The 14,913-nt window shown below is 46.5% G+C and overlaps 1 protein-coding gene across 1 annotated transcript in view; it reads left to right on the top strand.

Moving 5' to 3' along the window:
• RRP1B (ribosomal RNA processing 1B) overlaps nucleotides 1–14,913 on the top strand; it is a 38,992-nt gene that overhangs the window by 3,658 nt on the left and 20,421 nt on the right. The window contains exons 2-7 of the mRNA XM_005548578.4: nucleotides 7,424–7,506; nucleotides 10,177–10,234; nucleotides 11,716–11,801; nucleotides 12,804–12,865; nucleotides 13,205–13,334; nucleotides 14,414–14,478. Of these exons, the coding sequence (XP_005548635.3) occupies nucleotides 7,424–7,506; nucleotides 10,177–10,234; nucleotides 11,716–11,801; nucleotides 12,804–12,865; nucleotides 13,205–13,334; nucleotides 14,414–14,478 (484 nt within the window). The remainder of the gene's footprint in view (nucleotides 1–7,423; nucleotides 7,507–10,176; nucleotides 10,235–11,715; nucleotides 11,802–12,803; nucleotides 12,866–13,204; nucleotides 13,335–14,413; nucleotides 14,479–14,913) is intronic.

The raw sequence follows: 14,913 nt of genomic DNA, 5'->3' as shown, positions 1-14,913 counted from the left end.
CTCACTTTGATGTTCACCTCATTTGTTTTGTGTGTGTTTGTTTTTTGAGAGAGAGTTTCGTGCTTTCACCCAGGCTGGAGTGCAATAGCACGATCTCTGCTAACTACAACCTCCACCTTCCAGTTTCAAGCGATTCTCCTGCCTCACCCTCCTGAGTAGCTGGGAGCACCCACCACCACGCCTGGCTAATTTTTGTAATTTTAGTAGAGACAGGGTTTCACCATGTTGGCCAGGCTGGTCTTGAGCTCCTGACCTCGTGATCCGGCCCGCCTCTGCCTCCCAAAGTGCTGGGATTACAAGTGTGAGCCACACCGCACGCGGCCTTTGTTTTTGTTTTTTTGAGAGACAGAGACTTGCTCTGTTGCCCAGGCTGGAGTGCAGTGGCACAGCCTCGGCTCACTGCAACCTTCACCTCCCAGGTTCAAGCGATTCTCCTGCCTCAGCTTCCCAAGTAGCTGGGACTACAGGCGTGCACCACCACGCCCAGCTAATTTTTGTATTTTTTTAGTAGAGACGAGGTTTCACTCTATGTTGGCCAGGCTGCTCTTGAACTCCTGACCTCAGGTGATCTGCCCACCTCGGCCTCCCAAAGTGCTGGGATTACAGGAGTGAGTCACTGCACCTGGCCTACCTCATTCATTTTGAAATAACTAAACCTATATTGTATTGTTGTAAAAACGTAATTGTATTAAGTTTCAGTCATTTAGCCCCAAGAAGAAAATAGAGAAGAAAAGACTGGTGAAACCAAACTGCTTCAGATAATGTACTTTGCCTTTCAGAGTTTTGAAAGTAATTCAGTAATGAGTATTTCTCTCTTTTACTTTGAATACTTCAAAAATTGGTGGCTTGTTTTTATTAAATTCCTAAGTGAACACATACACATACACACACACACACATAAATGGAAAATAGATGTTTTAAAAGGGAACCAAATAATGTGGGGTGTGGTGGCTCACGCCTGTAATCCCAACACTTCAGGAGGCCAAGGCAGGTGGATCACCTGAGGTTGGGAGTTCAAGACCAGCCTGATCAACATGGAGAAACCCCGTCTCTACTAAAAGTACAAAATTAGCCAGGTGTGGTGGCACATGCCTGTAATCCCAGCTACTCAGGAGGCTGAGGCAGGAGAATTGCTTGAACCCAGGAGTTGGAGGTTGCAGTGAACCAAGAACGTACCATTGCGCTGCAGCCTGGGCAACAAGAGCAAAACTCCATCTCAAAAAAAAAGAAAAAGAGCCGGGCGCGGTGGCTCACACCTGTAATCCCAGCACTTTGGGAGGCCGAGACGGGCGGATCACGAGGTCAGGAGATCGAGACCATCCTGGCTAACACAGTGAAACCCCGTCTCTACTTAAAATACAAAAAAAAAAAAAAAAAAACTAGCCGGGTACAGTGGCGGGCGCCTGTAGTCCCAGCAACACGGGAGGCTGAGGCAGGAGAATGGCGCTAACCCGGGAGGCAGAGCTTGCAGTGAGCCGAGACTGCACCACTGCACTCCAGCCTGGGCGACAGAGCGAGACTCCGTCTCAAAAAAAAAAAAAAAAAGAAAAAGAAAAAAGGGAACAAAATGTAAATAGACCCTAGGAATAGAAAGTAAGACAATTATTATTGTAATATCTCACCAACTGAATAGTGCTTTATTCTTACAGTGTTTCACACATCTTGGGCTTGACCCTAACGATAAATCTTTCATATAGTATAGGTGATAGAACTGAGGCCCAAAAGTCAGTTGACAGTTTTCTGATACTGGGCACTTGTTGGTAGGAAGCTGGGGCCTGAGCTAAGGTTTGTTTCCGTGCTACTCTGTTGCCTCCTAGAAAAGAGACAATCAGAATATCTTTTCTCATTGTATTAGCCTGTTCTTACGCTGCTAATAAAGACATACCGGATACTGGGCACTTTATAAAGGAAAGAGGTTTAATGGACTCACAGTTCTACATGGCTGGGGAGGCCTCACAATCATGGCAGACAGCAAAGGAAAAGCAAAGCAAAGGCACATCATCCATGGCAGCCAGGCGAGAGGGTATGTGCAGGAGAGCTCCCCTTTATAAAACCGTTAGATCTCATGAGACTTATTCATTCTCATGAGAACAGCATGAGAAAAACCCATCCCCGTGATTCAGTTACCTCCCACTGGGTCCCTCCCACCACATGTGGGGATTATTACAATTCAAGGTGAGATTTGGGTGGGGACATAGCCAACCCATATTACTCACCCAGCCCACTTTGCTGCCCACTGTCCAGGATCTATTGTCACTGTCAGAATCTACTGTTTTCCATTATGAACGCCTCTGTAGCACATCATACTGTGCCTTTGCCTGTTATAGGTGTGGGCTGTCCATAGTAGATACTGGGCAGACCACATTATCACTTACCGTTGGCTTGACCCAATGGTCTACTTACAAAACCATCTGGAGATAAATGTGCTGTTTTTAAGTGAGAAAGACCAGAATACAGAATATTTTGCCATTTAGGTCACACACACAACTGTGCTTTTCTGCACTACATGTAACTGTTCTGTAAATAAATGCACAGGAAAGATCTGGAAAGATGCACATCAGACAGGTTGCATCAGTCCCTCTGGTTCAGAGCCTGGGATTCAGGAGGCAGGGAGCAAGACAAGCTTGTGATTATATCACTTTGGTGGTGGTAAGGTTCTTTGCAATAAACGTGTTTTTATTAATTAGGACTCTTTCAGTTGCAACTTGACAGAACATCCACACCACGCTAGAGTTATTTTATTTATTTATTTGTTTATTTATTTTTTGAGATGGAGAGTCACGCTGTGTCGCTCAGGCTGGAGTGCAGTGGTGCGATCTTGGCTCACTGAAACCTCCACCTCCCAGGTTCCAGCAATTCTCCTGCCTCATGGAGAATCTTGGTGCCATTCTCCTGGGATTAAGTGAGTGCTCACTCCTAGTTCCTGTGGGATCTGACTGTTAAAGAGCCTGGCACCTTCCTCCTCTCTTGCTATGTGACATGACAACTCCCTTTCCCCTCCAGCCAAGACAGGACGCTCCCTGAGGTCCTCACCGGAAGCAGATGCTGGAGCCATGCTTGTACAGCCTGCAGAGCCCTGAGCCAAATAAACCTCTTAGCGTCAGGTATTCCTTTGTAGCAATGCATCAGACTAAGACAATGATGTAACTGGAAGGGCAGGAGCGTTAATCAACTTAAACACAAAAAGAGGATTTAAAGGACCCAGGTGACTGTGTGGGGTCAGGCTCGGGGCACTCCTTGTCCTTGCTGGGCAGCTACGTTGTGATTCCTCTCCAAGGCTCTCCACCTTCAAGCAGGGTGCGGAGGGACTCTGTGGTCTGGGTGGGGCTTACCCCACATGGAGAGGAGGCGGCTTCCGCCAAGTCAGCAGAATTCCGTTGGCCACAGGACAGGTTCAAGGAAAGCCAAGCGACCCTCTGCAGGTAAAAATCTTCTTGCTCAGTCCTTAGGAGTCTCTAGCTCTCTCCTTACTGGACTTGAAGAGAACACACAGTTTGTACCTGCTCCCAGCCACCTTGTAACACAAGTGGATCCTGTCTGAGAATAGAGACAGTCTTTGGGGCAGCAGAGGTTGCAGTGGAGAAAAACAAAGTTCTGGCACCAGCAGTTGAGCTTCTGCACAAAGCTGTGCTTCACTTTCCCCCTTAAAACTAGCGTGGCAGCCAGGCGTGGTAGTTCACGCCTGCAATCCCAGCACTTTGGGAGGCCGAGGCGGGCGGATCACAAGATGAAGAGACTGAGACCATCCTGGCCAACATGGCAAAACCCCATCTCTACTAAAAACTACAAAACATAGCTGGGCGCGGTGGCAGGTCCCTGTAATCCCAGCTACTTGGGAGGCTGAGGCAGGAGAATCACTTGAACCCAGACGGCAGAGGTTACAGTGAGCCAAGGTTGCGCCATTGCGCCATTGCACTCCAGCCTGGGTGACAGAGTGAGACTGTCTCAAAAAAAAAAAAAAAATCCTTAATAGCATGAAATATCCAATCTGTTTAGTTTTTCTCATCATCTCAAATGTTTTTTATGACCAATCCAAATGAGGACCACCCGTTGCATTTGGTTAATGTGTCTGCCAAGACTCTCTTAAATTCTAACAGTTCTTACATCTTTTTTTTCTGTACAGTTTATTTGTTGGAGGACATAGGTCATATGCTTTGTAGAGTTTCACATATTTGGGGTTTGTTGACTGCATCCTGTTGTCTCACTTACCATGTTCCTCTGTCCCCTGTATTTCCTATAAACTAGTATTAATAGTTAAGATTTGGCCGGGCGTGGTGGCTCAAGCCTGTAATCCCAGCACTTTGGGAGGCTGAGACGAGCGGATCATGAGGTCAAGAGATCGAGACCATCCTGGCTAACATGGTGAAACCCCATCTCTACTAAAAATACAAAAAAAATTAGCCGGGGCCGGGCGCGGTGGCTCAAGCCTGTAATCCCAGCACTTTGGGAGGCCGAGACGGGCGGATCATGAGGTCAGGAGATCGAGACCATCCTGGCTAACCCAGTGAAACTCCGTCTCTACTAAAAAATACAAAAAACTAGCCGGGCGAGGTGGCGGGCGCCTGTAGTCCCAGCCACTCGGGAGGCTGAGGCAGGAGAATGGCGTGAACCCGGGAGGCGGAGCTTGCAGTGAGCTGAGATCCGGCCACTGCACTCCAGCCTGGGCGACAGAGCGAGACTCCGTCTCAAAAAAAAAAAAAAATTAGCCGGGCGAGGTGGCGGGCGCCTGTACTCCCAGCTACTCGGGAGGCTGAGGCAGGAGAATGGCGTGAACCCGGGAGGCGGGGCTTGCAGTGAGCTGAGATCCGGCCACTGCATTCCAGCCTGGGCAACAGAGCCAGACTCCATCTCAAAAAAAAAAAAAAAAAAAAAAAAAAGTTAAGATTTGACACAGTTGGGTTTTTGTTTTTTTGTTTTGTTTTACTTTTGTAAGAATACTTCACAGGTTGGTGCAGCGTTCTTCCTGTTGGCACCACCTCTGGCATCTGATGAGTGATTGCCTGTGCATGTTAATGATCAGTCAGTGGGTTTGGGTGTTGATGGTCTGACACATCCATTTTCAAGTTTCTTAATATTGTTTGTTTGTTTGTTTGTTTGTTTGTTTGTTCGTGAGACAGAGTTGCTCTGTTGCCCAGGTTGGAGTGCAGTGGCACGATTATAGCTTACTGCAGCCTCAAATTCCTGGGCTCAGGTCATCCTCCCACCTCAGCCACCTGAGTACTTGGGACTACAGGCACATGCCACCATGCCCTGCCAATTTTTGGTTTTGTTGTTGGGGTGTGTGTGTGTGTGTGTGTGTTTAAGACAGGGTCTTGCTCTGTTGCCCAACTGGAGTACAGTGTTGTAGAGACTGGGTTTTGCTGTGTTGCCCAGGCTGGTCTCAAACTCCTAAGCACAAGTGAGCCGCCACGCCTGGGTGATATCTTTTCATCTAATGTTTTATGAAGCCATTTATGATCTTGCCCAAAGCCTTTAATTCACTGGGGATATATGTGGTCTTTGAACATGATTAAATATAAGTGCAGGTCACTGTGACCAAGAAAAAAGTTATTGCAATCATGACCACAGTTGGCTCAGCTCTAGTGGGGTTTATCACTCATACCATACTTACATTAGCCATGTGAGGATCCCCAGGCGTGATTTGTTCATAACAAGAGGGCAAGAGAACCAGTTGGTACATCTTTCCAACTGCGAAAGGAAATACACTTTAATAAACTAGTTTTATGTTAGTTTCTGATATCTTGGTTTTACATGGAAAACTATCAGAATCAAAATGCAGGCCGGACGTGGTGGCTTACGCCAGTAATCCCAACTACTCTTGAGGCTGAGGCGGGAGAATTGCTTGACCCCGGGAGGCGGAGGTTGCAGTGAGCCTAGATTGTGCCACAGCACTCCAGCCTGGGCAACAGAGCAAGATTCTGTCCCAAAAAAAAAAAAAAAAAAAGAATCGAAATGTACCATTATAAAATTGTTGATGGGAGAAAGACCCTTAGTAAAGTGGAAATCAATACCTATAAATTAAGGTAAAGGCACTCTGGATACACTAAATAAACTTTGGTCCATCAAAAAAGGTCTTTTTGTCACTTTTTTTTTTTTTTTTAAGAGACAAAGTCTCGCTCTGTCGCCCAGGCTGGAGTGCAGTGGCGCAATCTTGGCTCACTGCAAGCTCCGCCTCCTGGGTTCACGCCATTCTCCTGCCTCAGCCTCCGGAGTAGCTAGGACTACAGGTGCCCGCCATCACGCCTGGCTAATTTTTTTTTTATTTTTAGTAGAGATGTGGTTTCACCGTGTTAGCCAGAATGGTCTCAATCTTCTGACCTCATGATCCGCCCGCCTCGGCCTCCCAAAGTGCTGGGATTACAGGCGTGAGCCACTGTGCCCGACCCTTTTTGTCACTTTTTAAGCATCTTTTGGAGTATTAAGATCACATTGATTCTAAATATTTGTTTGCATTCATCTAATTTAAGCACTTTGTTGCTCCAAAAGATTTCTCCTAGGATCTCCTAGTAAAATCCTCATAAAGACCATTTGTAACACACATCAAGACTTGAGGTTTCTGTTTGTGTTCGAATTTCATGGTCCATAGGCTCGGAAACTCCAAGAGTGTACACCTACCTTATCATTTTGTGATTCTTTATGTCAGTCAGCAACTACTTTATGACACCTGGGATCTACTCAGGAGATCTAAGGCTGAACGAGACTGGTCATTTAGTCATAGATCATGAAAGCAGAGGTAGATCCCTAAGTAACTAGAGTCAGAACAAAGCCAACCCTGGTGATGCTGCAGTAAATGATCACGATTACAGGGAGGGTGATTGGGAGGCAGCCACTTTTGACCTTATACTAGGATCCTTAAAAAGTCATTTTTGCAAAAATGTTCCAAAGTAGTGTCAGTGTCCCCAGGCCCTTTCCTAGGCCTTTGACTTTCAGATGTACTGTTCGGAGCTCCTGTGTCCTCAGCCTGGCTGGTTTTCTGTTCCTCGGAAGTGGGGCTGCCCATTGCTGGGGCTTCATATGAGCAAATCCCCCGCATCTCTTGTAAGATTTGCAGTTTTACTTCACAAGACCAGCGAAAATGTCATTGTGCAGGATGGCTGCACGTGGTGGGCAGGGAGGGCCTTGAGGGGGAGCTGATTTCCTAAGTGGCCACTTTGTTCATGAATTTTGTGTTGTGATGACATTTGCTTCCTCACGCTGAGGCCAGGCCACCACTGCCACCCTACCCTGTAGCTGATAAAGCTGCAGGTACAATAGTAATTTATTTGTGTTTCTTTTATAATAATAAGGAAATGTTTGCTTCCATTTTTTACAAAGACGTGCAAATGAAAGAGAATTAAAATGTATGTGGTACTTCACCACTTTCTAAACTTTAAGAAAGGAGATGCATAGACTCTTAAGATGTTTGTGCTGTTTTGCCTTCCAGGAGGTTTCAGTCAGGAAGAACTTCTAAAAATCTGGAAGGGGCTCTTCTACTGCATGTGGGTGCAGGATGAACCCCTTCTACAGGTAACGTGCATTCCCTTTGTCATGCTCCCTGGTTCTTGCTGTGGCTGGATAAGAGACTTGAGCACTCACACTGTGCCAGTCCCCCAATACACTGACGCACACTGACGGTCATGCTTCAAGGAGTCATTTTCTTACCTCTTGTCCAAACAGAAAGGGATGCAGTGTCAACACAGTTAGGTGAATTGTCTTTTCAAATAAAATGAAAGATGTGCATTCATTGTCAATTTACTATTTCTCTGTAAAATTTCATAGGTTCCATGCTAGGTTTTACGTTACTTAAAGTTTCTGTCTTCTGGTAAGTTTATTTTTTGTGGTCAGGGATGGCATGACAGGGGCACTAACTAGTGAAGACCCTGTGAAACCCAGGACAAGGCAGCCGCTTCTCTGGGCTTCGGGTTCCACGGAGAGCAGGCGGTAGGCGCTCCGCAAAAGCCTCCCTGTTAAAGCCGAGTGTGCCTGCGCAGTCATCCAAACATGCAGCAGGCTCGGTCTCTCTCTGCAGGGCCTGCTGAGCCCACCACCAAAGCCAACACTAAAGAAGTGACTTTCACTTTTTAAAAGCTTTGTTCTGACCCATGAACGTAGATCAGATCTGCCTCTGTAGAGGTAGAGGAAGCTTGTCCACCCGCGGGCCACATGCGGCCCAGGATGGCTTTGAATGCAGCCCCACACAAATTCGTAAACTTTCTTAGGACCTTGTGAGATTTTTTTTTTAAGCTCATCACTATCATTAGTGTTAGTGTGTTCTGTGTGTGGCCCAAGACAGTTCTTCCAGTGTGGCTCAGAGGAGGCAAAAGACTGGATACCCCTGAGGTAGAAGAACCAGCCTTGAGGAGAAGTGCTTGCAGGTCTCTGATGCAGATGACAAGTCCTCAGGGCGAGATTTTACTTTTCTGGGTTTTAATGTGCAGCCTTGCCATTTCTCCCATGCTGCGTAATAACTTGTTTTAATTTATTTTTATTTTACTGAACATATTTTGAGTAGGAGCAGGGCAAAATATTTCTATATTACATTCAAAAGTAACAACCAACAGCTTTAGTGGAGGAAGAAAACCAACGGACAGGAACCTCATTCTCCCACAAAGGAAAACAGACCGGGTGCCGTGTGAGTGAGACCGATGAGGAGTGTGCTTTTCTCACGAAACCTCAGGAACAGGGGGCATCTCCCCAGAGTGAGCCTGCTGCACCTCAGCAGGGCATGCGTTTCCAGGGACCCCTTCACCCAGGACAGAGCCCAGAAGGCTGGGTTTACCTTCACATTCCACCTTGTCTCTGACCAGGCCGGGGGAGGCCTTTCCCGTGGTGTGCAGTGAGCATCCCAGCATCTAACCTCTGTGGGGTCTGCCCTGCTGTCTTTGTGTTTCACAGGATTTCTGGGATTATGGTGAAGTGGTTTTTTTGTTTGTTTTTGGGGTTTTTTTGGTTTTTTTTTTTTTTTGGTTTTTTTTTTTGAGATGGAGTCTCGCCCTGTTGCCCAGGCAGGAGTGCAGTGGTGCGATCTGGGCTCACTGCAAGCTCCGCCTCCTGGGTTCATGCCATTCTCCTGCCTCAGCCTCCCAGTGGCTGGGATTACAGGCGCTCGCCACCATGCCCGGCTAATTTTTTGTATTTTTAGTAGAGACGGGGTTTCACCATGTTAGTCAGGATGGTCTCGATCTCCTGACCTCATGATCCGCCCGCCTCGGCCTCCCAAAGTGCTGGGATTACAGGCGTGAGCCACCACGCCTGGCCTGTTTTTGTTTTTGTTTTTGTGTTTTTGACAGTCTCACTCTGTTGCCCAGGCTGATGTGCAGTGGTGTAATCATGGCTCACTACAGCCCCAGCCTCCCTATTGCTCAGCTGATCCTCCTGCCTCAGCCACCCGAGTAGCTGGGACTACAGGTGCACACCTCCATGCCTGGCTAATTTTTGTATTTTTTTGTAGAGACTGGATCTCATTGTGTTGCCTAGGCTGGCGTTGAACTCCTAGACTCGAGCGATCCGCCTGCCTTGGCCTGCCAAAGTGCTCGGGCTCGCATTACAGGCATGAGCTGCCATGCCCAGCTTAGATGTGGGTTTTTTAGTTGTTGTTGTTTTGAGACAGAGTCTCGCTCTGTGGCCCAGGCTGGAGTGCAATGGCGCGATCTTGGCTCACTGTCTACCTCCGAGTTCAAGCAATTCTGTCCCAGCCTCCCGAGTAGCTGGAACTAGAGGCACACGCCAGCACGCCTGGCTAATTTTTGAAGTTTTAGTAGAGCTGTGGGGGTGCCATCTTGGTCAGGCTGGTCTTGAACTCCTGACCTCAGGTGATCCACCTGCCTCGGCCTCCCAAAGTACTGGGATCACAGGCGTGAGCCACCGCACATGGCCAGATATAGTTATAAAGCCAAGAACTGATAACTAAATTATTTCATTTCTAGTTCATTTGAACCGATAACTAGAGATGCTTTTTTAAACATGTAGCTTAACACAGTTCTTGCAGACATACCAAGTTAGCATGACAGTCCATCAGCATTAGAAATCACACATTTGGTAAAATTCAGATATTCAGATACATACTTCTTAGTGGAAGTGACAAGAGGCGCAGACCTTCCCGCCAGCAGAAGTGGGAGGAGGAAGCAGGCCGCGGCACGAGCATCTCATGTTGGCCCAGGATAACCCCCATTTTTCTCCCCAACCCCGCCTCTGCAGGAAGAGCTCGCCAACACCATCGCACAGCTAGTCCATGCTGTTAACAACTCAGCAGCTCGTGAGTCCTGTTATTTCTTCTCCTTCCTTCCGAGTTTTCCGACTGCTAGTTTAATGGGAACCTTGCGCCGGTATTATGTAGATGTCAGTGGACAAGCCGTTCCTGTTTTTCAGAGCTGTGATAAACTTAGTCATTGACTTGGTGAGAGGGCGAGTGTCTTGGGGAGAATCGATTTGACATCTCAGAGATTTCAGAAAATGCTTCTAGAAATAACAATCCTCCAGAATCTTCAAATTCTGAGTTACTTTAACTTGCAGCCTGGAGAGCCAGATGCAGGGTCCATGGTGACCTCTGGATGCCAGGTTCATCTTCCGCAAGAACAGAGGCGTCACTGGTAATAAATAAATACACAGAAGACACCGCTCCTGGTGTCTCAACCAAAGAGAAAAGAGTTAGGGCGCTTCTGTGTCAGGCATTGATTGCTTACAAAGGAAGAAAAAGGCAGCAGACTTTGTTTGTTCTGCGTAACGCTCTTCGGAAAACCATCCTAATGATTTCAACAGCCCCTAGTGGTGCTCTGAATATTGACTGACTCACATTGAACAAAATTCTACATATGATGTATAATGGATTTGCACAGATAAAAAAAGAATTAGGCAAAAAGAAATAAAACCAAAAACTCAACAAAAATTGTTTTTGAATAAAAAAGTGCCAGTTTTGTGGGTCAGAAGAGAAAAATTGAGTGCTTTGTGCTGTAGCTCACCCAGACGACACCTCTCATCAGACAAAAATATGAGTTTCTATATGGATTACATAAGTGTCAGAATTAATGGTTTTGGACTGATTGTTAGGTACCAATGCAGTCGGAAGAGTCACTAGAAGTAGAACAAGGAATCTTTTTATTTTGAAAGGAACGTGGCTTTGCAGTGGATAAAGGAAAAATGCTCCAGAGAACATTCAAATCTAACATTACAAGGTTGCCAGCCCTTCCTATTATTCTGTTTTTATTTAAATGCAAAAGATCAAGGCCAGGCACGGTGGCTCATGCCTGTAATCCCAGCACTTTGGGAGGCCGAGGTGGATGGATCACCTGAGGTTAGGAGTTTGAGACCAGCCTGGCCAACATGGTTAAACCCCGTCTTTACTAAAAATACGAAGATTAGCCAGGTGTGGTGGTGCTCACCTGTAATCCCAGCTACTCGGGAGGCTGAGGCAGGAGAATCACTTGAACCCAGGAGGCAGAGGTTGCAATGAGCTGAGATCTCGCCATTGCACTCCAGCCTGGGCCACAGAGTGGGACCCTGTCTCAAAAATTAAAAAATGAAAAAGTGAAAGATCTACACAGTCCAAGTGATGTTTAAAAATAAATGTAAAAGAAATGATTGAGTATTTTTAATTATCAAACATTTTCTAGCTGCCCAAGAATTACTGAGAAAAGTGAATAATAAATAATGCTAGTTTGTTCCTCTTCATTATTTTCTTGCTATATGTTAATATGTTGATGTGGAAGTCAAGTATTTAGAGCCTTTTGTTCACTGCAGAACACCTGTTCATTCAGACCTTTTGGCAAACCATGAATCGAGAATGGAAAGGAATAGACAGGCTGCGCCTGGACAAATACTATATGGTAAGATCTGCCACAGTTACTTCAAAAACTCCGGGGAAGGGCCGGGCACGGTGGCTCAAGCCTGTAATCCCAGCACTTTGGGAAGCCGAGACGGGCGGATCACAAGGTCAGGAGATCGAGACCATCCTGGCTAACATGGTGAAACCCCGTCTCTACTAAAAAATACAAAAAACTAGCCGGGCGAGGTGGCAGACGCCTGTAGTCCCAGCTACTTGGGAGGCTGAGGCAGGAGAATGGCATGAACCCGGGGGGCGGAGCTTGCAGTGAGCTGAGATCCGGCCACTGCACTCCAGCCTGGGCGACAGAGCGAGACTCCGTCTCAAAAAAAAAAAAAAAAAAAAACTCTGGGGAAGAAAAGAATGTCCTTTATCTTAAAAGCAATGGAAAGGTTTATGTGTGAAGCAAAACACGCCACAGGCTTAGTGTGAAGGAAGAATTTGAATGTGTCCTGGAAAGCTTCTCTGTTTTAGCTTTTGCAGCTCTTAAGGATGAGTTTGGGGAGCGTTAGTGAATATGTTGGGTATTTTTTGAGATAGAGTCTCTCTCGCTCTGTTCCCCAGGCTGGAGTGCAGTGGCGCGATCTCAGCTCACTGCGACCTCCACCTCCTGGGTTCCGGTGATTCTCATGCCTCGGCCTCCTGAGTAGCTGGGACTACAGACGCCCACCACCACGGCCGGCTAATTTTTCTATTTTTAGTAGAGATGAGGGTTTGCCATGTTGGCCAGGGTGGTCTTGAACTCCTGGCCTCAAATGATCTGCCCACCTCAGCCTCCCAAAATGCTGGGGTTACAGGCGTGAGCCACTGCTCCTGGCTCTGAATATGTTTTTTGATCTAGAAGTTAAATATGAGTGTTGTGAATGTTTTTTTACTTTTGGGAACCAGGCCATACCAATTTCATTGGTCCCCTCATTCTGCTGAGCTGATAAATATTTCTTACCTTTTTTTTTTTTTTTTTTTTTTTTTTTTTTTTTTTTTTTTTACAAAAATTGCCTAACTTTAGCTGATTCGTCTGGTCCTGAGGCAGTCCTTTGAAGTCTTGAAGCGAAATGGCTGGGAAGAAAGGTCAGTAAACTATTCGAGTTAGCATCTGGTAGCCTTAAAACTTAAAAGGTAGTAGAGTGTCTGTCAAGTTTTCTGAACTTGTAGAAAACCATGAGAAGCTCGATGCGTTGTTACCTACAGAGAATTTAAATCCAGTAGAAGGCATAAAATAGTTAAGTATATATGACAATTAACATTTTATACCGATTTAAGTGATTGCTTTTTTCCTTGTAAAATGATTTTAGTCTTGCATTGATTGCTATGCTATGTAGGTACCAGACCGAGTATTTTTGTTTCTCTTTGGGAAGTGAGAAGTGTTGGCGTACTGTCATTAACAGAAGCATGTGTTTGGTTCTTTAGCCGAATCAAGGTTTTCTTGGATGTCCTGATGAAGGAGATCCTGTGTCCTGAGAGTCAGTCTCCTAATGGAGTGAGATTCCACTTCATTGATATTTACCTGGATGAACTCTCCAAAGTTGGGGGGAAGGAGGTAAGCAGCTGCCGACAGGCTGCCCATGGGGTGAGAGGGCCACCAGTGTTTGCAGTAGTTGCCAGTGAATTGCTGTGGGGTGGCACTTCGCATGACCAGCGACTGTAGCAGTGTGAATTGCTTCAGTCCTGTCCAGGAATGTGTCCTAAGCAGCTGGTGGGGCGGGATTTGTGCACTGAGGATGTACATGACAGTCTTACCTGTAAAATAGAATTGAAAGCAAGCTACAGACTCCAATGAAGAACTCACTAACACGGGAGTGCTCAGGATCTAGGGAGCTTATAAAGCCATAGGAAAAGCTATGCAAATGGTAGACATTTTTAAGGTATATACTCATAAAGAAACAAAAGGCTGGAAAGGAAACATACATTTTTTAGTATGCAAATGATTCTCTGGATGTGGGAATATGCACAAATTTTGCTTTTCTTTCACAGATGTTTTGCAGGGAACAGGTATTTTTTTTTTAGTTAAAAGAAAATATGTTATATTCAAAACAATAATAATTTTGTCTCACACGTGGAGGCACTGTCCCTGTGACCCCTCTTGTAGAGGAAGTGTACGTATGTCCTATATCAGGTTTGTCCAGCCCGCCGCCTGAGAGCTGCATGGGGCCCAGGGCAGCTTTGAATGTGGCCCAACACAAATTCATAAACTTTCTTAAAATATTATGAGATTTTTTTTCTTTTTTTTTTTCCATTTTATTTTATTTTTAGCTCATCAGCTATTGTTAGTGTTTGTGTATTTTATGTGTGGCCCAGGACAATTCTTCCAGCGTGGCTCGGTGAAGTCACAGGATTGGGCACCCTTGTTCTATGTGTTGGGCGGATAGGATCGTGCATGTTGGGCTGGGTGCCTTTCTCCAGCCACTGCACTGAGATACCAAGTAGCTGGAGGGCGGCCTCGATCTTCAGCCTGGCTCCCGGCTTCTGTGACATTCCCTAGGGGCTCCTTGGGGCTGTGTGAGACAGGCATTGCTTGGTCTAACTCCACCTTTGTCAAAGATGTGAATGGTCCCTTTTTCAAGGACATGTCAAGAAGGGCAAGGCTGTTCTCAATTTTTCCCTTTTTCTAAACTACAGCTTTTAGCAGATCAGAATCTCAAGTTTATTGATCCATTCTGCAAGATCGCTGCGAAGACTAAGGAGTAAGTGATCCCCGTGTTGGTTCCCACTGCTCCGTGGCACTTGGTCCCCACTGCTCCGTGGCACTTAGTCCCCACTGCTCCATGGCACTTAGTCCCCACTGCTCCGTGGCACTTGGTCCCCACTGCTCCGGGCACTTGCTCATGGGGAGTTGCTTGCCATCATGCATCCTGGCACCGGGTACCCAGGACAGTGCTTCACAGCAGAGAGCAGCTGGAGAAGGCGGCCGAAGCTTTGAGCAGTGATTTGGCTCTTCTAGCTTCAGTATTTGACTCACTCATTCCAGGAATGCCCTCCCACGCCCAAAGATCTGACTGCTGGGCATCCCATGCCTGTTGGGTGGCACTTAGGCAGTTCCTCGAAGATGCTTGCTGGCCCGTAGGGGTCACTCCAGACCACAGCCATGTGTGCAGGGCTTCCCTCTGCGCTCCTGAAGC

Source organism: Macaca fascicularis, chromosome 3, assembly GCF_037993035.2.
Source record: "Macaca fascicularis isolate 582-1 chromosome 3, T2T-MFA8v1.1".
Lineage (NCBI taxonomy): Eukaryota > Metazoa > Chordata > Mammalia > Primates > Cercopithecidae > Macaca > Macaca fascicularis.
The sequence above is the reverse complement of the archived record's forward strand: the minus strand, read 5'-3'. Positions and strand labels throughout refer to the sequence as shown.